The sequence below is a fragment of the Ursus americanus genome, chromosome 2 (assembly GCF_024610735.1).
Source record: "Ursus americanus isolate L20-20 chromosome 2, mUrsAme1.1.p, whole genome shotgun sequence".
Classification (NCBI taxonomy): domain Eukaryota; kingdom Metazoa; phylum Chordata; class Mammalia; order Carnivora; family Ursidae; genus Ursus; species Ursus americanus.
This window is the reverse complement of record NC_142128.1, coordinates 87316506-87339423: the sequence shown is the minus strand read 5'-3', so window position 1 is coordinate 87339423 and position 22918 is coordinate 87316506. Positions and strand designations below refer to the sequence as shown.

General features: G+C 38.6%; 1 protein-coding gene across 4 annotated transcripts in view; it reads left to right on the top strand.

Annotated features, from left to right (window-relative positions):
- The window catches only part of TDRD5 (tudor domain containing 5), a 115718-nt gene that overhangs the window by 69772 nt on the left and 23028 nt on the right, over positions 1-22918 (top strand). For 3 of the 4 annotated variants that reach the window (XM_045811319.2, XM_045811321.2, XM_045811320.2), the window contains exons 9-14: positions 590-810; positions 6404-6616; positions 7152-7218; positions 11748-11948; positions 12445-12603; positions 14371-14532. In XM_045811319.2, the coding sequence (XP_045667275.2) occupies positions 590-810; positions 6404-6616; positions 7152-7218; positions 11748-11948; positions 12445-12603; positions 14371-14532 (1023 nt within the window). The remainder of the gene's footprint in view (positions 1-589; positions 811-6403; positions 6617-7151; positions 7219-11747; positions 11949-12444; positions 12604-14370; positions 14533-22918) is intronic. The other variant, XM_045811322.2, reaches the window with a different exon arrangement.

Below are 22918 nucleotides of genomic sequence, written 5' to 3'. Positions count from 1 at the left end.
TGTGAAATTTAATCCATTCTTTTAAGTTATCTTTGTTGATAGGGTTGGGGTAGGATGACAGTCTATCTTGGCTCAGCCTGAATATTTTAAGTACCATATTTGCAATTTTGTATGGGGCAGCTGGATAACATACTTCTAATGTCATAAGGCAGTAGTTTTCATAGATTAATGTAGGTAAGGATCACCTAGGGAATTTTTTTTTTAAGATTTTATTTATTTATTTATTTGATAGAAAGCCCTAGCAGGGGGAGCAGCAGGCAGAGGGAGAGGGAGAAGCAGGCTTGCCGCTGAGCAGGGAGCCGGATGCAGGGCTGGATCCCAAGACCCTGAGATCATGACCTGAATTGAAGGCAGACACTCAACCGACCAAGCCACCCAGGTGCCCACCTAGGGAATTTTTTAAATGCATAATTGGAAGCCCCACTTCCAGGTATTCTCGATCAGTACGTCTAGATAGAGTCTAAGAAGCTTCATTTTTATAATTTCCCAGGTGACTTTGATACAGATGACTCATGAAATATGCTTGGAGAAATGTCATAGTTTGAAATGCCACTCAAGGTTTTATAGCGGTTTCTTTTCTAACTTGCAGCAAGTAGAAGTTAACAAGTCACAGCTCAACCTGGCAATGGCAAATCATGATATCCCACCAGATGCTGTACGGGACAAGAAATTATGCAGACTGCCACCATTAGATACCAGTACCCTTGTGGGTGTCTTTGTGGAGTATATCATCTCTCCTAGTCAATTCTACATCCGAATCTATAGCAGGGATTCATCAGAGTTACTTGAAGACATGATGATTGAGATGCGGTAGGAGTCCGTTGTTTTCAGTGTATTTTTCATGTATCTCATTCTAAATCAGAAGTTCTCAACATTTGGCTTTAGGGCTTTTAAAAATTAAGGACTCAATAACTTTTGTTTATTGATGCTTATCTTAGAAATTAAAACTAACATTTAAATATTTTTTTGTTTAAATATAATGGTAAGTCCATTTGTGTGAATATAAATAATATAGTTCTGTGAAAAATAACTGTTTTCCAGAAAACAACGTAGACATTGTTCTATGTTTTTGCAGATCTCTTTAATATCTGTTTTAATAGAAGAAAGTTTGATTTTAATATCTGGTTTTGTCTTTAATCTCTTGAGGTACATTGTTTTGGTTGAAGTATATGAAAACATCTGCCCTCACACAGATACCTAGTTGGGAAAAGGAGTATTTTAACAGCCTTTTCAGAAAATTGTGAATCTTCTTTGATATTTTCAGAAAATTTGTGAACATTCCAAAACTTGGCAAGTGGTAGTTTTTTAAAGATTGGTTGCAATGTGGAATTGGAACTTTACATACCCTCCTATGTTAAAATCCATTGGTCTTCCTTTGCACTGTGAATGGACCAGGACTGATTATGTAATTGCAGGCTCCACTGCAAAATTAAAAGGCAAGAGGTGCCAGGTTTAAAAATCATTAAGAATTTCAGTACAGCAGTAGCAGAACATTAAAGCAAGCCTAAGGCCCTTCTTCTTCTTCTTTTTTTTTTTCTTTTAAGATTTTATTTATTTATTTGACAGAGACAGGGAGAGAAGGAACACAAGCAGGGGGAGTGGGAGAAGGAGAAGCAGGCTTCCCGCTGAGCAGGGAGCCCGATGCGGGGCTCAATCCCAGAACGCCGGGATCATGACCTGACCGAAGGCAGACGCTTAACGACTGAGCCACCCAGGTGCCCCGTCTAAGGCCCTTCTAACTGTGGACTAAATGTAACTGGCCCTGAAAGGATCTTTTACCCCCATTAATAATTTTAAAACATCATGCAATGGTAATATGGAAAATACTGGTTTGCAGAGTTATGCAGATCTTCCACATTTATTAATGTCACCACTGATCTCATCAGAAAAGTATTACATATTAGGGAGCTGTCAAGCTTATGGTGGTAGATGCAACATTGCCAGAATCCTAATTTTCACTTGAAAGCCTTACATTTTATCAGTGATGACAAATACTGTCAGTGTTTTCCTTGAAGTGACAGGCTCACCTCATTTTTGAGAAAATGTGTGTCAGATACCTAAGTTTGAATAAATGTGGTTTGATAATGGTCCTTTCAAGCAAAAATGGTGTTCCATGAGAACAATGGCTAGTTCATTTTCCAAGTAAATAGTTCCACAAAAAAGGCAGCTAGTTCCATTCACAACCCAGATGCATAAGTGCTTTTCCTTAAGACAACTTGAGAAGTGTTTTATGGGTACAATACTTCCATTTTTGTCACATAGGATATTGAAAAGACAGTCACTCAGTGGTTGAGGTTTAATACACTTGATTTTGATTACTTTATCAAGGACATTCTTAAGTGACAGTGGCTTTTTTTTTTTTTTTTTTTATTGGTGAGTGCATGGTGGTGACGTATAAATGACAGCTAGTAAAGTTTGGTGCCACCTTGCTTTTATACCATCATTGCAAATGTTAACACAATGAGAAGGGCAAATCACTATTTTACTCTACTACTCTAATCTCTTTTCTCTGCTGAGAAATGATGCCCTTTCTTAGTAAACACCATGTAAAATGTGTACATTTGCAATTACTTAAGATTTATTCATGAACAACAGTGTCTGATTTTTACATTGGTGTCACGTATAAGAATAATTTATTTATTACATACCTCTCCAAGAGCATTCCATTTTTTAATCTAATTTTACCACATTATATACTCCACTCCTCTCTTACCCAAGAACACCTGGCATAATGTAAATCACATAATAATCACTTAGTAAAAATGTTATCATATATTCCATTCCAGTATGCCTGTAAGATTTAGTACATGTTTTAAATTATACTTACTGGCTCTATGACCTTGAAGTTACTTTAACTCTCTAGGCCTAGTCTCCTTATCTCCAAAGTAGGGATAGTAATAGCACCTGCCTCCCAGAGTTGTGAAGATTAAAGTGCTTAGATTGGAGTCTAGCTCAAATGTTGGCTGCTGTTATTATTAATACCATCTGCTGTGTGCTTGGGATGTTGAGGCATGAGGAGTACAAGAAGACAGACATGATCTTTGCCTTTGTCAACACCACAATTATCTGGGAAGATAGGGGCTGTGTGGGGTATTGAACGAGGTGGTAATTCTGCCTGGGCAAGGTGGAAGAGAGCTTCACGAAGGAGGTACTTGAGCTCGACTTAAAAAACAAGAAGTTGCCAGTCAAGAAATGTGAGTGAGTATGTGCAGGTTCAGTCACAGGCACCAAGGCCAGCATTAGCATTAACGACGGGAGTAGTGTTGTGCTCTGGGAGCATCAAATAGGGCAGTGAAGTCCCCACTGTGTGAGGTTGGGTGGACAGTAACTGAATGTGAATCTGGAATACCAGGGAAGAGCTGGAGTATGAACTCCACAGGAAGGAATTCTGACTTACTCTGTAGACGGTGAAGAGCCTCTGAAGGTTTTTAGAAAGTAGGGGCCTCAGCAGGTTTGTATTTTAGGATAACTCTGGTTGCAGTGTGGAAGATGGGTGGAGGGAACCGGAGAGCATCCGTTAATATGCTAGTTTTGGTAAGAGAGAGACAGTGGAAAGAGAGAGAGAAATTGGAGAGATTTTGGGAAAGTGCAGTTGTCAGCTATTGGTGACAAGAGTGGGTTTGAGAAGGACAAAGGAGAAAGGGAGAATAGGAAACTTGTGTTGACTTTAGAGATTGGGTGGGTTTAAGCTAGGGTTAGAAGTTTGCACCTGCTGCCTCTAAGGTGACCGTGAGGTAGGGAATCGACAATGTTGAGTGGACAATATTAGTTAGGATTAGGTTTAGTCACTGTTACAAAGACATAACTTAGCCATAGTAGCATAGAGAAGATGGAGATTTCTTCTTCCCATAATAGTCTGTATATAAGCAATGTAGACTGATAGGGGAGCTCCATGGTGTTAGGGACGCAAGTGTTTCCTGTCTTGCTGTCACAGTGTGTTGCCCCATCCACATGGTCCAGGGGGTAGCTCACCACCACACCCACCAGGTCCTCATTCCAGCCAGTGGGAAGGAGAAAAAGAAGAAGGTGGGAGGTTGGAAGCATGCCATTTTCTTTGAAAGACACGAGCTGGAATTTCTATACTTTACTTTTAGTTGTGGTAGAATACACATAAAATTCACCATCCTAATCACACACACTCTACTTTTTCTCACATCTCATTGCCCAGAACTTGGTATTCACATCCAGATGCAAGGGAGCCTGAAAAATCTGAATGGCTATATACTCAGCTGAAATTTGGGATTCTCTTACTAGGGGAAGAAGAGTGGAGAATGAGAACTGGGGGACAACTAGCATCTTTTCCATACAGCCGGAAGTAAAGTTTTAAAGTTCAGAAACGATTCTGGGTCAAAGCTCGAGATGGAGACTCACCGGTTTATCCATAGTGGTTGAAGACATGAAAGTGGGTGAGATGGTGCTGTGTACAGCAAGGGTAGTGAGGGTTAAGGAGTGCTTACTGTATTTGGACTCTGCCAAACATTCACATATTTGAACTAAGGCTTTATTATCCTCTCAATGCTCAACGAGTAAGGTGAGGACAGAAAGGTAAAGTTACATGGCTAGTAAATGATGGAGTCAGGATTTGAGCCCCTGTCATTGGCTCTAAAGTCTGAGTTTTTATTATTTAATACTTCCTAAAAAGAAGAGCCCAGAGAACCCAGACTTTTAGGGCAATTACAGAGCCCATATAGGCACAATTATTGACAGGGAAGAAGTAGGAGAAAATAGTGTCTTGGAAACTAGGTTAGTGATTGAAAGCGGACGGGGTCAGGGTCATGCTACAGAGAAAACAGGGATATTGAAAGCTGGGGAGACTTATCTATTGGACTTGGGAACTAGCAGGCCACTAATGTCTTAAAAATGCCCATTTTATATATATGGACCACATCTTTTTTTTTATTTTAATGTTTTTTTATTATATTATGTTAGTCACCATACAGTACATCCCCGGTTTCTGATGTAAAGTTCAATGATTCATTAGTTGCGTATATCACCCAGTGCGTATATCACCCAGTGTTGAGAATCCGTTCTTTCTGAGAGCTGAGTAATATTCCATTGTATGTATGGACCACAACTTCTTTTTTTTTTTTTTTTTTTTTTTTAAAGATTTTATTTATTTATTTGACAGAGATAGAGACAGCCAGCGAGAGAGGGAGCACAAGCAGGGGGAGTGGGAGAGGAAGAAGCAGGCTCACAGTGGAGGAGCCTGATGTGGGGCTTGATCCCATAATGCTGGGATCACGCCCTGAGCCGAAGGCAGACGCTTAACCGCTATGCCACCCAGGCGCCCCTGGACCACAACTTCTTAATCCAGTCATCTGTTGAAGGGCATCTCGGCTCCTTCCACGATTTAGCTATTGTGGACATTGCTGCTATGAACATTGGGGTGCATATGGCCCTTCTCTTCACTACGTCTGTATCTTTGGAGTAAATACCCAGTAGTGCAATGGCTGGGTCATAGGGTAGCTCAATTTATACAATGGAATATTACTCAGCTATCAAAAGGAACGATTTCTCAACATTTGCTACAACATGGACGGCACTGGAGGAGATAACGCTAAGTGAAATAAGTCAGGCAGGGAAAGACAATTATCATATGGTTTCTCTCATCTATGGAACATAAGAACTAGGAAGATCGGTAGGAGAAGAAAGGGATAAAGAAAGGGGGGTAATCAGAAGGGGGAATGAAGCATGAGAGACTATGGACCCTGAAAAACAAACTGAGGGCTTCAGAGGGGAGGGGGGTGGGGGAATGGGATAGGCTGGTGATGGGTAGTAAGGAGGGCACGTATTGCTTGGTGCGCTGGGTGTTATACGCAACTAATGAATCATCAAACTTCACATCAAAAACCAGAGATGTACTGTATGGTGAATAACATAATATAATAAAAATATTATTATGAGGGGCGCCTGGGTGGCGCAGTCATTAAGCGTCTGCCTTCGGCTCAGGGCGTGATCCTGGCATTCTGGGATCGAGCCCCACATCAGGCTCCTCCAATGGGAGCCTGCTTCTTCCTGTCCCACTGCCCCTGCTTATGTGTTCCCTCTCTTGCTGGCTGTCTCTCTCTGTCAAATAAAATCTTTAAAAAAAAATATTATTATGAAAAAAAATTTTTTTTAAAAATGCCCATTTTAGGAAATGCTGAGGAATAAAATTGGATTACATTTTGTTCGGAGTAGGAGTTTAAATGAATGTGTAACTTTCTGTTTGAGGAAGTTTGTTGATGAAGGGATTTTGATAAGAAAGAGGAAAATTAAATTAGTATGAATAAGCATTAACAAATCAGAAAAAGTGGGGATCCTTTTCCTTTTTGCCAAGACTTTTTTGTTCTTGATACATTAGGATAAATGTTCTTGATATTTCCTTCCCCTATGTGATTCCCTGTATTATGGAATTCTGTAGGCGCTGCTATTCTAATCAGCTGGTTTCTGATCGGTACACCTTGCCAGAGTATTTCATCCAACCAGGACATCTCTGTTGTGTAAGGATTTCTGAGGATAAGTGGTGGTATCGGGTCATCATCCATAGAGTCCTTGGGAAGCAGGAAGTTGAAGTATTCTACCCAGACTTCGGAAATATCGGAACTGTTCAGAAGTCCTCCCTGAGGTTTCTCAAGTGAGTTAACAGATCTTATTGAATTATTCTTAAGTTTTGAATCCATGGGCTGAAGCCACATGGAGTTAGGATCACTCTTCCTTTTCTCTTGCCTTCCTCCCTCTATACTTCCTTCCCTTCCATCCCTCTTTGTTCTTCATGCAAATGGACTTGGCATACAGTCCCTTAGTTTTACAGGGGGTTATAATCTCTTATGTTGTCTTTCATGTGACGGTGAATCTGAATGGCCCATGAGGTTAAATTCCAATGTCTTATTAAGAAAATGATTTTTTGGGTCACGCTAAGAGTTGCATTTATATAGCATGAAGGTCAGTCTGTTCCTATCTGTATTTTAATTGCATGGTTTTCAAAGATTATTATGTTTAAAAATTTTATTTCTTAGATTGCTTTAAAGTGTAAGTCATTAACTTAAAAATCCATGAATAAAATACTCTGAAGTGGTGTGAATAGCTGAAATCAAGAATGGATTAGAGATTCCATAAAATGCATTTAAGAAGTATGATGAAACGTTTGTGTATTTGATTATCTCTTGCAGGTGCTGTTACACAAAGCTTCCAGCTCAGGCTATCCCTTGTTCTTTGGCTTGGGTGAGACCAGTAGAGGTATGTTTATTCCCTATTTAATAAGCAAACATTTGGTGCTGAGAACAGTTCTAGGATCTCAGTATACAAAAATAAAACATGGAGTGAGCCCTACAATGAGACATCATTGTAGACAGTCTGGAAGGTAGACGTGGAGACAGAAGTCACTGTGCTGTGTCGTGTTTGCTGCAGAGCTATTTAGAGTGTGCTAGCAGTGCGGGAGGAGGAGTGCGCCTCTCTGTTGAGGGTAATCAGGAATGACCCTGTGGTCGAGGTGTCATTGGAGTAGAACTTCGAAGGAAGATTAAGACTATAACTAGGAAAAAAAAGAAAGACATTCCAGCCAAAGGGAGGGTAACATAAAACATCTCAAAATTTGAGAAGTGTTAAGTAGCTCTGTTTGCTTACAAACAAAGCAAATGAGCTGGGGTTGGTGGATGGCAAGTGATGTGAGAGAAACAGACAGGACCCTGAGTGGGGATCCGTATCCGTGTTCAGGAGTCCGGACGTCGTCCTGTAGATGCTGGGGAGCAACTGGACATACCTAGGGAACCACCATACTCAGTTACATGTTTTTTAAAGAATTCTCTAGTAACATAGTTGTGTGAGATGACTGGAGTGGAATGAAGCAGGAGGCATTTTCATCCATATAGATACATTTGTTTACGGAGTTGCAATTATCATGCGCCTAACTTTGTGTTTTTCCCTCAGAACTCTTTTTTTTTTTTTTTAAGATTTTATTTATTTGAGAGCATATGCATGAGCAAGGGGAGTGGCAGGCAGAGGGAGAGGGATCCCCACTGAGCAGGGAGCCTGATGTGGGGCTGGATCCCAGGGCCCCGGGATCATGACCTGAGCTGAAGGCAGATGCTTAACCGACTGAGCCACCCAGGCACCCCAGAACTCTTAATTATATGTGCCGTACACACTTATTACACTACATTTGTCTGTTTAACTTTAACTTACGGTTGCTTACATATACATGGATTATTCCTTTAAAAAATGTTACCTGAAAATCAGTACAGAAGAAAGAAAAAGAAAAAAACATGACTTATTATTCTACTTTTCAAACACACATTCAATTTAGAACTTTGATGTGTGTTTCTTTCAGTTTAGTTTACTGGATGTTGGGGGATCAGAGTTTTTGTAGGGTTTTCAGGATTACATAAAATAGTAATATTATTTTATATATATATATTTTTAAGATTATTTATTTGACAGAAAGAGAGCCAGCAAGAGAGGGAACACAAGCAGGGGGAGTGGGAGAGAAAGAAGCAGGCTTCCAGCAGAGCAGGGAGCCCAATGCGGGGCTCAATCCCAGAACGCCGGGATCACGCCCTGAGCCGAAGGCAGACGCTTAACAACTGAGCCACCCAGGCGCCCCATATTATTTTATTCTTAACTCAGCATTATTATAGCATAAATTATTATGTTACCATAGGTCTCAATTTTAATAGATTCGCAGTAATCTGTTAGGTAAATGTATATCATAGATGAACTATCCTTTATTGTAGACATTGAATCTGTTCTGATTTTTGAGTAGGTGAATTTTCGAGTTACGGTTTTTCTGCAAGTCAGTATTCAGGATTGTTTTTTAGGGTGCATTTTACCTTGGTTTCTCTTTACTTCTTCCATTAGGAAGCTCAGGGCTAAATTTGTGACCCACTTAGAGCCGATGTTCCTTATTCTCATATTAGCCAGATGGCTTCCATTTTTGTGTCTCTTTGTTTTCTTATTTCCTTCCTGAAATGCTTCTGACCTTTGGGCTTTTGCCCACTCTGTTCCTTGGAATAGCTTGTTCAAAGCATTCTCATGGTTGGCCCCTTTTTGCCATTCAGATTTAAACCCAAATGTTATTTCCCAAGAAGGACTTTCTTGACCAGCCAATTTAAAGTACACATTTCCACTTCAGTCGTCATTGCAATTTCTCTTTATAACACTATCTGGTATTATTGTAATTATTTGATCACATACACAGTGTGAGCTTCTGAGAGGAAGGGCATTGTCTGTTCACTGCATCTCTAGTGCCTAGATCAATGGTTAGGTGCTTAATAAAGGTCTTCAACTAAACGAATGAATCTCACTTTTTTCTCTTTTTATCTGGTTTCAAAAATAGTTAATGCATTGGTAGTGGCAGAGTAGCAGTAGAGGAGCGTGGTGGGACTAATACTCCCATTGGCAAAGTCTGAAGCAGCCAGAAAAGCAGAAATCTACCCTTGGGAGTCAAGCTGCAGGGTGGTAAGATCAGGAAAATTTCAGCTTCTATCCTAGGGTCACTCCCCCATTGATAGCCTTGCTAGCTTGAAGAGTTAGAGGACATTGTTTGGGACTGGCAGAACAGCTAGGAGTTAAGGGAGAAATACTTGAAGGGAGAGAGCCACAGAATGGGTGTTTCAAAATCAGTGACTGCCATCTGCCTAAATCCTTAGACGACTACTAAACTGTGCAGGCATTAGGAGAACACAGTGGCCCTAGGGAAACATCACTGGCTTATCTATCCTGTTTCTCACCTTGCATGCATTATTTTGAAAAGTTTTTTAATCATTCCACTAATACACTCTTAATAATTTTAGGGATTACTCTAGGAAATACAACACATGTAAATAACAATGCAAAGACATTAGGACACTTTCTTCTTTAACCTCCTCTTCTGATCTATTATTGTTGTATAATTATTGTTATTGTTTTAAACCCCTCAAGAAATGGACCACATAAAATAATGTTCACTTAGATTTAGTCTTGTTTTTCTCAGTTTCCTAGCTCTTCATTCTTGCCACTCAAACCCCTTGACAACATTTTCCTTTTATTTGAACTGTATCCTTTAAGATTTCATTTTGTCAGGGTTTGCTGATGGCAAACTTAGTCATGTTTACCTGGACACATCATTTTGCATTTATTTGTGGAAGATACATTCACTAGAATTCTAGGTTGGCAGGTAATATGTTTCGTGGACTGAAGATCTCATTATAGTGGCTTCCGGTCTCCCTCCCTTATTGGAGAAGTCAGCTGTCAGTCTGAGGGATGCAGTGTCCTTTTTGTCTGTAGCTGTTTCTAACATTTCCTATTTGTTGCTTGTGTCTTCAGTTTTAGTATGTTTGTGTGTGGATTTATTCTTATTTATCCTACTTTGTGGTTCATTGAACTTCCTTTATCTGTGCTTTGTTACTTTTTATTAAATCCGGCAAATTCCCAGCCATTATCTCTTCAATTATTATTGTCTTTCCCCCATTATTCATATTTATATTCCCTCTGTCTCCGTTTCTGCTTCTCTTTTTCTGGGACCACAATTAAAATTATGCTAAACTTAGTCAATTTATCTTCCATATTTTTTAAACTCTTTCTGTATTTTTCTGTATTTTACATATTTCTCTCTTTCCATATTGCATTCTGGGTATTTTTTTTCCAAATTATCTTCCACTTTACTGACTTACTCTTTAATTCTATCTAACCTGCTACTGAATCAATCTTTTAGGTTTTAAGTTTTGGTTATTGCATTTTTACTCTCTAAAAGTTCTTTCCGTTCTATAATTTTGCAAGATGAATTTTTATAGATTGTTGATCTCTGCAGAAGGTTTCAAATTAATCTGTTTTTGTTTGTAAGTGTATTGTTACTTTGTAATTGGAAAGTTTTTGAAGTTTTATGTTGTTTTTCCTTGTTCTTATTTGTGATTAGTTGTTTCTTTGTATGCCTTTTATCTTTTCCTACGTACTCTTCATTGTCTTTGAAAAATTATTTGTAAGAGTGTTCAAATAATATGGGCTAAGAGTGTCTACCTCTAGAGAGATTTGCATTTGCTTCTGCTGGGTACCTAGGAATACTCCCAGTCTGGAACCACGTTAATTTAAACGAACAACTTGAGGATTTGTGTACTATCCAGATGATGTGAAAATTGAACTGCAAATCCATGTGAAGCCTAGTTTCTTTCTTTTCCTTTTTTTTTTTTTTTAAGATTTTATTTATTTATCTGAGGGAGAGAAAGAGAGATCACAAGCAGTGGGAGGGGCAAAGGGAGAGGGAGAAACAGACTCCCGCTGAGCAGAGAGCCCAATGTGGGGCTTGATCCCAGGACCCCGAGATCATGACCTGAACCGAAGGCAGACACTTAACCAACTGAGCTAGCTGGTGCCCCTCTTTTCCTTTTTAAGGCAAAATAGTTCCCACCTTCCCTTTAATTCTCTCCTGATGATTTGTTACTCTCTCGACAGTTCTTTGATGCTTTTAGACATTTTTAGAGAATATTTTATCTAGAATTTTAGTGGTTTCTGTGGAAGGATTAGTCCAATAATTTAACTTAATCATTTCTGAAAATGAAAGTTTTTCACCACATAAAGTTTTTTTCCATAATCACATTTTTTCATAATTTTTCCTTTATTCTGACTTTTTTCTTATCCCCAAATCATAAATATCCTGCAGTGTGTAATTCTAGTACTTTTATGGTTTTATTTTTCCATGAAAATCTCTAGTTCATCAGGAACTTAATTTTGTATGTGGTTACTATAATTCATTTGTGAATTTAGCATCTGAATTTCATGTCTTGATTATATTTCAGGAACATTGGACGTCTAGAGCTATTTTGCAGTTCCAGAAGTTGTGTGGTTTGAAGCCATTAGTGGGGGTAGTGGATGAATATGTGGATGGAATCCTTAACATTTTTCTGTGTGATACATCCTCAAATGAAGATGTCTATTTCCATCATGTCTTGAGAACAGAGGGCCATGCTATTGTATGCCGAGAAAATGTCCCTTCTAAGGTGGAGCAGACTGGATGTGTTTTGTAATATATTTTATTTACTCTCAACACTTCAAGATGTAAGATAATTTAATAGAGAAGGTTATTTGAGGTGTTCTTTCATCTTAGAGACATCTGTGAGATGCCTGCCTTCTTAATGCAGACCGCACTCTCAATTTTCAGATGACCACAAAAAACTACCTTTGGCTGATGAGAGTGTGAATACTTTTATTTTAAGTAATTGATTTGAGGATTCTGTCTTACCTCAGATCACTTCTTTGAGGTCTTCTTGGAGAAGATAACACTTTTGTTTTGCAAATATTGATAGTGATGTCTGCATCACTGTTAATATTAATGTTGATAATTTTTGTGACTCGGAAAAATTGTCAATATGGAAAATTTTTGAACTCTTAAATTTTAGAAGATAATACATTTCCACAACAATAGAAATTATGAAGTGCCAACCTTTTCACTTTTTCTCGAAGTAATTAAATCCTTCCTTCTTTTTTTAATCCCAGGGTTTCAGAGAACTCAACCCTTTAGCTTTATATACTAAATCCAGTGCAGGGCCAGAGGATGTGGTCCTGACAGAACTGGGTTATCCTTCCCAGCAACACTATTTTAATGAAGACCGAGAGATTAGTCCACAATCAAAGGAGAGTGAATTATCTATCCTGGTGAGAGGTTTTGTAATATTATTATAATTCTTTTTATTATTGTTAACATTTAATGAGTACTTATTATATGCCAAACACTATGAAAAACACCGTAAGCATAATATGTATTTAATCCTCATAGAATGCCTATGATATAGTTACCATCATTATCCTTATTTTATAGGTGAGGAAACAGAGGCTTTCCAAACCTAGGAAAGTTGGGGAACTTTATGCAACGATCTTAACAGTACCTTGTCTCTCATTATTTGCTGGTTTAAATCTTTGCTACAGTCACGCTTTCTCCTGTACGATTTCTCGCGTACACTAAATTCTGTTATTGCCTTGGTGCGGTTGTGACTTCACCCACACTAATCCGAGTGCTGTTCTTCCCTCTGCACACCTCAGATTCTCCCAGTGTTCTCATTTCTTACTTTCTCTGTAAGCCTTTTAGTGACTCCCACTCACAGTAATAACAATATTATTATTACTACTACTATTACACATTATTCCAGCTAACAGTAGTAGTAATAAAAAATTTTTAAAAATTAACAACAACCTTTATTGGACTTGCACTACGTGGGAGGGACTGTTCTACGCACTCTCATGTACTAGTTAATTTAATCTTTACGATCACTTTACCAGGTTGATACTTTTGTATCCCTATTTTAGATAGAAGTAAAGTGAAGCACCAAGTAATAACTTAAATGATTTTTGAACAAATAAACATGTCCTCTGAGTCTTATATTCCTCATGACAACAAATACTGGGCTAAGAATATAGGATGTGTTTGGTTGAGAGCCAAAGTGGTTTTGGGCCCAGCAAGGATTTTATTTTCATTGAATAAAATATGAAAATACTATTTTGCTTAAATGTGTTTTATACATCTGACTTGTGAAATAAAATTGTAGAGATGGTCTTATGTTTTTAGTAGACATTTGCTAACTATTAGATAAAAAGGGAAGGCCAGTTTGACCACTGGCCTGTTCTGAAAAATAGGTCTGAATGTTTACTGCTGCATGTTTGAAACAGCATAAGAATGTTAGATTTCTAGTTTATTTTAAAATTAATTAGGCTTCTTTGGCCCATAACACTTTCTTAATCATTATTACTTGACTGAAACAATTATATTTCTTGATTCCTCAATAGTGATTTGAATACTACCTTTACAATTTTAGAATATTCTATCATCACTGTGTTATGTGTTCAAATAATCATATTTCAGTCTTGAAAATAAAATAAGGCCATCTTTTCTGCAAAAGAGATAAAACTTAAAATTCTTGTATCCCACCCAACCTGTATCCCAGTGGCTTCATACACACACCCACTTACCCTCCCACTCCCTACCTCTGTATAATTCCTACTCTTCTTTTAAGCATCCTAACAGTTTGTGTTACCTCCTTCCTTGCATCTTCTTAAGGCACCTTCCTCCCTAATAATATTTTGGTCATATCTCTGTTGATGGCTCAAAACTGAAGGTTGTACAGTGATTATCTGATTGTGTGTCTTCCTTCTGTATTTTGAGTTCCTTTAGAGCTGCGACCTGCTGCATTCATCTTAATATCCACAGAGCTACCCTGTACACATTTCATAATGTGTGCTCAGTAAATGTTTGTTGGCTTGAACTAGTTTAGCAGGATAGGAAGATGTAGGGACATGGATAAAGTTGAAAACTAATATAACATTTATATAAGCTATAGTGAAAAATTCCTCCCAGAATGTATAGGCATGCAGATTTTAGAAACAGCATTAGTACAGAAAATAAAATAATTTCTCTTTCATATCTACTAGCAAGATATTAGTGATGAAAAGGCTTTCAGTCACCTTAAATATGAGTTAAAGGAGCCATTAAAGGATTCTGAATTCAGTTCCTTGAAAACCCAAGATAAGAGCTGTGAAGAAGATCCAAAGTGGTCCATCCCAGAGCTAAAGGATCTGAAGGAAGAAAATGAGGTAGGAGAAGAAAAGAGGTTTTTGAAAATGTAATTCGTGTACTTAATTCATAAGTGAAGGGACGGGAATAAAATCGCTCTTTAAATTCTACTTTCACTGCTACCAGAGCATCTTTCACAGATGAATTACATCTTCTCTTCAACAGTCACCAATGCCAAGCTGAAACAGCATAGCCTTGATCACAAAAAAGGAAAGGCATTATTCAGCTCTGATGTGTTAGTTTCTATCTCGTTGCTTCAGGCAGTCTTCAAGAATTATGCGGTGATCATAAACCAGTACTGAGATACAACATCAGGAGAACCCAACAAGAAAAGTGTTGACAGCTTTTTCAGAGGATGTATTTTATTTTTATTTTAACCTAACGTTTATGTACACATAGCTTAGAGTGCCCCGTAACCCTTTCCTCTACATTTTGTATTTCACAGAGCAACCATTTTCATCTCCTTAGCTGCTACTTCTGGGATTTACCTCTGTTTCTTTCATTAAATAACATGCTTACATTGTTACTTCCTGAGTTTTCAGTTTTACATCCCTCTGGGAAAGAGGAAGATTTATTTCTCTTTCATCCCTTCCCTCCCTGGTCCCCCATCTTACTAATGTCGTTGTACCACCCTTTCCTTTAGATCACCATTCAGTATTTACATTATTATGACCATAAATACTATTGACAGCCAAGTAGTATGCTGTGGCAACTTTTCCCTTCCTGAATGACTTTTGTTTTCTCAAGTGTTAGTTTTTCTTTCTTTTTAAATCAACGCAGAGTAAAAATGACTTTCTTCTGGTGCATTGCTCCTGTCAGCTTTAACATATGCATAGATTTGTGTCACCATCGTCGTAATCAGGATGCAGGATGGCTCCATCCCCTGAAAAACCACCCTGGTGCTACCCCTCTGTACACAGTCTTCCTACATCCTCAACTCTTAGCAACCATTGATTTGTTTTCCATCGCTGCAGATGTCCCTTTTCAGGAGTGCCCTGGAAAGTGGAGTCATAGAGCATGTGTATAACTTTTTGAGACTAGCTTCTTTCAGTCAGCGTAATACCTTTGGGATTCATCCAAATTGTTGCCTATGTCAGTAGGCTGTTCCTTTTGATGGATAAGTAGTAGTTTATTGTATGGATGTACCTTAATTTGTATATCCGTTCTCACCCATTGAGGGATACTTGGGTTGTTTCCAGTTTTGAGTAATTATGAATTAGAAACTCTTTAAATATTCATGTACAGATTTCTGTGTAAAGGTAATCAGGAATAATGTGGTAAGTGCATGCCAGACTGTTCTAGTTGTTTCTTATCTTGCCCGCACTAGGTATTATCAGTAATTTTTATTTTTAGCCATTCAAATAGATATGTAGTAGTGTGACAGCATGATTTTAACTTGCATTTCCCTAATGCCTGTTATTGAACATCTTTTTGTGTGCTCACTTGCCATCCATATACATACTTCTTTGCAAAATGTCCAAGTCTTTTGCCCGTGTTTTGGTTGGGTTGTTTGTTTTCTTGCTAGTAGATTTTGAGAGTGCTTTAAATATTCTGAATACTAGTGCTTTGTCAGATATGTGATTTTCAAATGTATTCTACTTGTAGCATGTCTTACATTCTCTCAATAGTGTTTTTCAAACCACAAAAGTTTTAATTTTGAGAAATTCCAGTTTATCTTTTTTTAATGTACAGTTTTCCAGTGTCAAGACATCTTGAGTTAATTTTATTATAAGGTGTGAGGTTTAGGTCCATGTTAATTTTGTTGCATATGGGTGTCCAATTGTTTTAGCATCATTTTTGAAAAGACAATGCTTTCTCCATTGAATAGCCTTTGCAGATTTGCCAAAAATCAATTGTCTACATTTGTGTGTGTCTGTGCTCCATTGACCTACCTGTTTCTTCTTTTTTTTTTTAAGATTTTATTTATTTATTCGACAGAGACAGCCAGTGAGAGAGGGAACACAAGCAGGGGGAGTGGGAGAGGAAGAAGCAGGCTCATAGTGGAAGAGCCTGATGTGGGGCTCGATCCCAGAACTCTGGGATCACGCCCTGAGCCGAAGGCAGACGCTTAACCGCTGTGCCACCCAGGCGCCCCAGACCTACCTGTTTCTTCAACAATACTACACTGTCTTGATTACGGTAGCTTTATAGCTTTATAATACCTCTTAAAATCAGGTAGTATGATTCGTCCTACTTTATTCTTCTTTTTCAAACTTGTTTTTAATCTTTTTTCTTCCATGACTTTATTTAAATTCAAATTAGTTAACATAGTGTAGTATTAGTTTCAGGAGTAGATTTAGTGATTCATCACTCACATATAATACCCAGTGCTCATCACAACATGTGCCCTCCTTTTTTTTTTTTTTCCTTAAAGATTTTATTTATTTATTTGTCAGTGAGCGCGCGCGAGAGAGAGCACACAAGCAGGGGGAGCGGCAGGCAGAGGGAGAAGCAGGCTCCCTGCCGATCAAGGAGCCCAGTGTGAGACTCTGGGATCATGACCTGAGCTGGAGGCAGACGCTTAACCGACTGAGCCACCCAGGCATCCCAACAAGTGCCCTCCTTAATACCCATCACCCACTTAGCCCATCCCCTCACCCACCTCCCCTCTAGCAACCTTCAGTTTGTTCTCTATAGTTTAGAGTCTCTTATGCTTGGCCTCCCCTCTGTTTTTATCCTATTTTATTTTTCCTTCCCATCTTCTATGTCCTTCTATGTTTTATTTCTTAAATTCCACATGTGAGTGAGATAATATGGTATTTGTCTTTCTCTGACTGATTATTTCACTTGGCATAATATACTCTGGTTCCATCCATGTCATTGCAAATGGCAAGATTTCATTCTTTTTTTTTTTTTAAAGATTTTATTTATTTGACAGAGATAGAAACAGTCAGCGAGAGAGGGAACACAAGCAAGGGGAGTGGGAGAGGAAGAAGCAGGCTCCCAGCGGAGGAGCCAGATGTGGGGCTCGATCCCGTAACGCTGGGATCACACCCTGAGCCAAAGGCAGACGCTTAACCGCTGTGCCACCCAGGCGCCCCAAGATTTCATTCTTTTTGATGGCTGAATAATAGTCGTGTGTGTGTGTGTGTGTGTGTGTGTGTGTGCGCGCGCGCATGCACATACCACATCTTCATCAGTCAGTGGACATTTGGGCTCTTTCCAAAATTTGGCTTTGTTGATAGTGCTGCTATAAACGTTGGGGTGCATGTGCTCCTTTGAATCACAATGTATCTATACTTGGATAAATACCTAGTAGCTCAGTTGCTGGATCATAGGGTAGTTCTATTTTTAACTTTTTGAGGAACCTCCATACTGTGGCCAGGGTGTTGTTACCAGTTTGCATTTCCACCAACATTGCAAAAGGGTTCCTCTTTCTTTGCATCCTCGCCAACATCTGTTGTTTCTTGAATTGTTAATTTAAGCCATTCTGACAGGTATAAGGTGAGGTTTTGTGGTTTTGATTTGTATTTCCCTGATGATGAGTGATATTGAACATCTTTTCACGTGTCTGTTAACCATTTGTATGTCTTCTTTGGAGAAATGCCTGTTCATGTCTTCTGCCCATTTATTAACTGGATTATTTATTTTTTTAGGTGTTGAACTTGATAAGTTCTTTATAGATTTTGGATACTAGCCCTTTATCTGATATGTCATTTGCAAATATCTGCTCCCATCCCATTTTGTTGACTGTTTCCTTTGCTGTGCAAGAGCTTTTTTTTTACCTCGATGAAGTCCCAGTAGTTCATTTTTGCCTTTGTTTCCCTTGCCTTTGGAGATGTGTCTAGCCAGAATTTGCTGTGGCCAAGGTCACAGAGGTTGCTGCTGGGTTCTTCTCTAGGATTTTCATGGATTCCTGTCTCACATTGAGGTCTTTCCTCCATTTTGAGTCTAGTTTTGTGTATGGTGTAAGGAAAGGGTCCAGTTTCGTTCTTTTGTATGTGGTTGTCCAGTTTTCCAAATGTCCGGTTTTCCTGACACTATTTGTCGAAGAGACTGTCTTTTTTCCATTGGATATTCTTTCCTGCTTTGTCGAAGATGAATTGACCATAGAGTTGAGGGTCCATTTCTGGGTTGTCTGTTCCATTGATCCACGTGTTTGTTTTTGTGCCAGTACCATACCGTCTTGATGGTTACAGCTTTGTAATAGAGATTAAAGTCCAGAATTGTGATGCCACCTGCTTCAGTTTTTTAACATTCCTTTGGCTATTTGGGGTCTTTTCTGGTTCCATACAAATTTTAGGATTATTTTTTCTAGCTCTGTGAAAAAAGTTGATGGTATTTTGATAGGGATTGCATTGAATGTATAGATTGCTCTGGGTAGCATAGACATTTTAACAATATTTGTTCTTCCATGAGCATGGAACATTTTTCCATTTTTTTGTGTCTTAATTTCTTTCATGAGTGTTCTGTAGTTTTCAGAGTAGATTCTTTGCCTCTTTGGTTAGGTTTATTCCTAGGTATCTTAAGGTTTTTGGTGCAATTGTAAATGGGATCAATTCCTTAATTTCACTTCTTCTGTCTCGTTGTTAGTGTATGGAAATGCAGCTGATTTCTGTGCTTTGATTTTATATCCTGCCATTTTGCTGAGTTCCTGTACGAGTTCTAGCAATTTTGGGGTGGAGTCTTTTGGGTTTTTCATATATAGTATCACATCATCTGCAAAGAGTGAGAGTTTCACTTCTTTGCCGATTCGGGTGCCTTTTATTTCTTTTTGTTGTCTGATTGCTGAGGCTAGGGCTTCTAGTACTATGTTGAACAGCAGTGGTGATAGTGGACATCCCTGCCATGTACCTGACCTTAGGGGGAAAGCTCTCAGTTTTTCCCCGTTGAGAATGATATTCTCTGTGGGCTTTTAATAGATGACTTTTACGATATTGAGGCATGTTCCCTCTATCCCTGCACTGTGGAGAGTTTTAATCAAGAAAGGATGCTGTACTTTGTCAGATGCTTTCTCTGCATCTATTGAGAAGATCTTATAGTTCTTGTCCTTTCTTTTATTAATGCAGGATGTCACATTGATTGATTTGCAGATGTTGAACCACCCATGCAGCCCAGGAATAAATCCCACTTGGTCTTGGTGAATAATAATCCTTTTAATGTACTTTTGGATGCTGTTGGCTAGTATCTTGGTGAGAATTTTTGTATCCATGTTCATCAGGGATACTGGTCTGTAATTGTCCTTTTTGGTGGGGTCTTTGGTTTTGGAATCAAGGTAATGCTGGCTTCATAAAAAGGGTTTGGAAGTTTTTCTTCCATTTTGATTTTTTTTTAAACCGTGTCAGAGGGATAGGTATTAATTCTTCTTTAAATGTTTGGTAGGATTCCCCTGGGAAGTCATCTGTCCCTGGCTCTTTTTGGGAGATTTTTTGATTACTGCTTCAATTTCCTTGGTGGTTATGGGTCTGTATGGGTTTCCTGTTTCTTCCTGTTTCAGTTTTGGTAGTTTATACATTTCCAGGAATGCATCCATTTCTTCCAGATTTTCTAATTTGTTGGCACACAGTTGGTCATGATATGTTCTTATAATTGTTTGTATTTCTTCAGTGTTGGTTGTGATCTCTCATCTTTCATTCATGATTTTATTTGGGTCCTTTCTCTTTTCTTTTTGGTAAGTCTGGCGATGGGCTTATCGATCTTACTAATGCTTTCAAAGAATTGGCTCCTAGTTTCATGGATCCATTCTCCTGTTCTTTTGGTTTCTATTTCATTGATTTCTGCCTAATCTTTATTAATTCTCTTCTCCTGCTGGGTTTAGGCTTTATTTGCTGTTCTTTCTCCAGCTCCTTTAGGTGTAAGGTTAGGTTGTGTATTTGAGACCTTTCTTGTTTCTTGAGAAAAGCTTGTATTGCTTTGTACTTCCCTCTTAGGACCGCCTTTGCTGCATCCCAAAGATTTTGAACACTTGTGTTTTCATTTTCATTTGTTTCCATGAATTTTTTAATTCTTTAATTTCCTGGTTGATCCATTCATTCTTTAGTAGGATGCTCTTTAGCCTCCATGGATTTGCGTTCTTTCCAAATTTCCTTTTGTGGTTGAGTTCCAGTTTCAAGGCATTGTGGTCTGAAAATATGCGGGGAATGATCCCAGTCTTTTGGTACCAGTTGAGACCTGATTTGTAACCCAGTATGTGATCTATTCCAGAGAATGTTCCATGTGCACTCGAGAAGAATGTGTATTCTGTTGCTTCAGATGGAATGCTCTGAATATATCTAAGTCCATCTCGTCCAATGTGTCATTCAAAGCCATTGTTTCCTTGTTGATCTGCTTAGATGATCTGTCTATTGCAGTGAGTGGGGTGTTAAAGTCCTCTATTATTATTGTATTATTATCGATTTGTTTATTTGATTTTGTTATTAATTAGCTTATATAATTGGCTGCTCCCATGTTAGGGGCATAGATATTTGCACTTGTTAGATCTTCCTGTTGGATAGACCCTATTATGGTAGTGTCCTTCCTCATCTATTATAGTCTTTGTTTTAAAATCTAATTTGTCTGATACAAGGATTGCTACCCCAGCTTTCTTTTGATGTCCATTAGCATGATAAATTGTTCTCCACCCTCTCACTTTCAATCAGGTCTAAAATGAGTCTCTTGCAGACAGTATATGGATGGGTCTTGCTTTTTTATCCAATCTGATACCCTGTGTCTTTTGATGGGGGCATTTAACCCATTTACAATCAGAATAACTATTGAAAGATATGAATTTAGTCCCATTGTATTACCTGTTAAGTCCCTGTTTCTGTATATTGTCTCTGTTCCTTTCTGGTCCATGTTAATTTTGGGCTCTCTCTCTTTGTTTACAGGATCCCTTTTAATATTTCTTGTAGGGCTGGTTTGGTGATCACAAATTATTTTAGTTTTGTTTGTCCTGAAAGCTTTTTATTTGTTCTTCTGTTTTGAATGACATTCTTGCTGGATGAAGTATTCTTGGCTGCATATTTTTCTCATTTAGCACCCTGAATATATCATGCAGTACTTTCTGACCTGCCAGGTCTCTGTGGGAAGGTCTTCTGCCAGTTTAATGTTTCTATCCTTGTAGGTTAAGGACCTCTTGCCCCAAGCTGCTTGCAGGAATTTCTCTTTGTCTCTGAGATTTTCAAGTTTCATTATTATATGTTGGGGTGTTGACCTATTTTTATTAATTTTGAGGGGGGTTCTCTTTGCCTCCTAGACCCAGATGCCTATTTCCTTCCCCAGGTTCTCCACTATAATTTGCTCTGATATACCTTCTGCCCCTCTCTCTCTTCTTCCTCTTCTTCTGGGATTCCAGTTATTCTGATGTTGTTTCTCTTTATGGTATCACTTATCTCTCGAATTCTCTCTTCATGATCTAGTAGTTGTTTATCTCTCTTTTTCTCAGCTGCTTTATTCTCCATCATTTTGTGTTCTATATCACTAATTCTCTCTTCTGCCCCATTTATCCTAGTAGTTAAAGCCTGCATTTTTTATTGCATCTCATTAATAGTCTTTTTAAATTTCAAGTTGATTAGATTTTAGTTCTTTTATTTCTTCAGAAAGGAATTCTGTAGTGTCTTCTATGCTTTTTTTCAAGCCCAGCTAGTATCTTTGTAATCATTATTCTGAACTCTAGTTCCAACATCTGACTTGTATCCATACTGATTAGGTCCCTTGCAGTCAGTACTGCCTCTTGTTCTCTTTTTTGAGGTGAGTTTTTCCATCTTGTCGTTTTTGCAGAAAGTGGTGGTTTTATATTTGTAGAGTTGTAGCTGTTCTTTTCTTAGATCTCCGATTGAGTTTGCAGGTGTTCAGAATGATTTGATAGCTATCTAGCTGAATTTCTGGGACCAGACATAACTAAGGTCTCTTACTCCTCTGCCATCTTGGATTCTCCTACCCATACTTGTTTTTATTTTTTTTTGTTTATTTTTTAAAAAAGATTTTATTTATTTATTTGACAGAGAGGGATGGCCAGTGAGAGAGGGAACACAAGCAGGGGGAATGGCAGAGGAAGAAGCAGGCTCCCAGCAGAGAAGCCCATGCAGGGTTCGATCCCAGAACGCCGGGATCATGCCCTGAGCTGAAGGCAGACGCTCAATGACTGAGCCACCCAGGCGCCCCCATACTTGTTTTTATTTTATTTTATTTTATTTTATTTTTATTTTATTTTTTTAAGATATTATTTATTTATGTGACAGAGAGACAGCCAGCGAGAGAGGGAACACAGCAGGGGAGTGAGAGAGGAAGAAGCAGGCTTCCAGCGGAGGAGCCCGATGTGGGACTCGATCCCGGAACGCCGGGATCATGCCCTGAGCCAAAGGCAGACGCTTTAATGACTGCGCTACCCTGGCGCCCCTCCCATACTTGTTTTTAATATTGAAGTTACTTTGAATCAGTTTATATCTGAGATTTTGATGGAATTAGTTTATGTCTATAGATAAACTT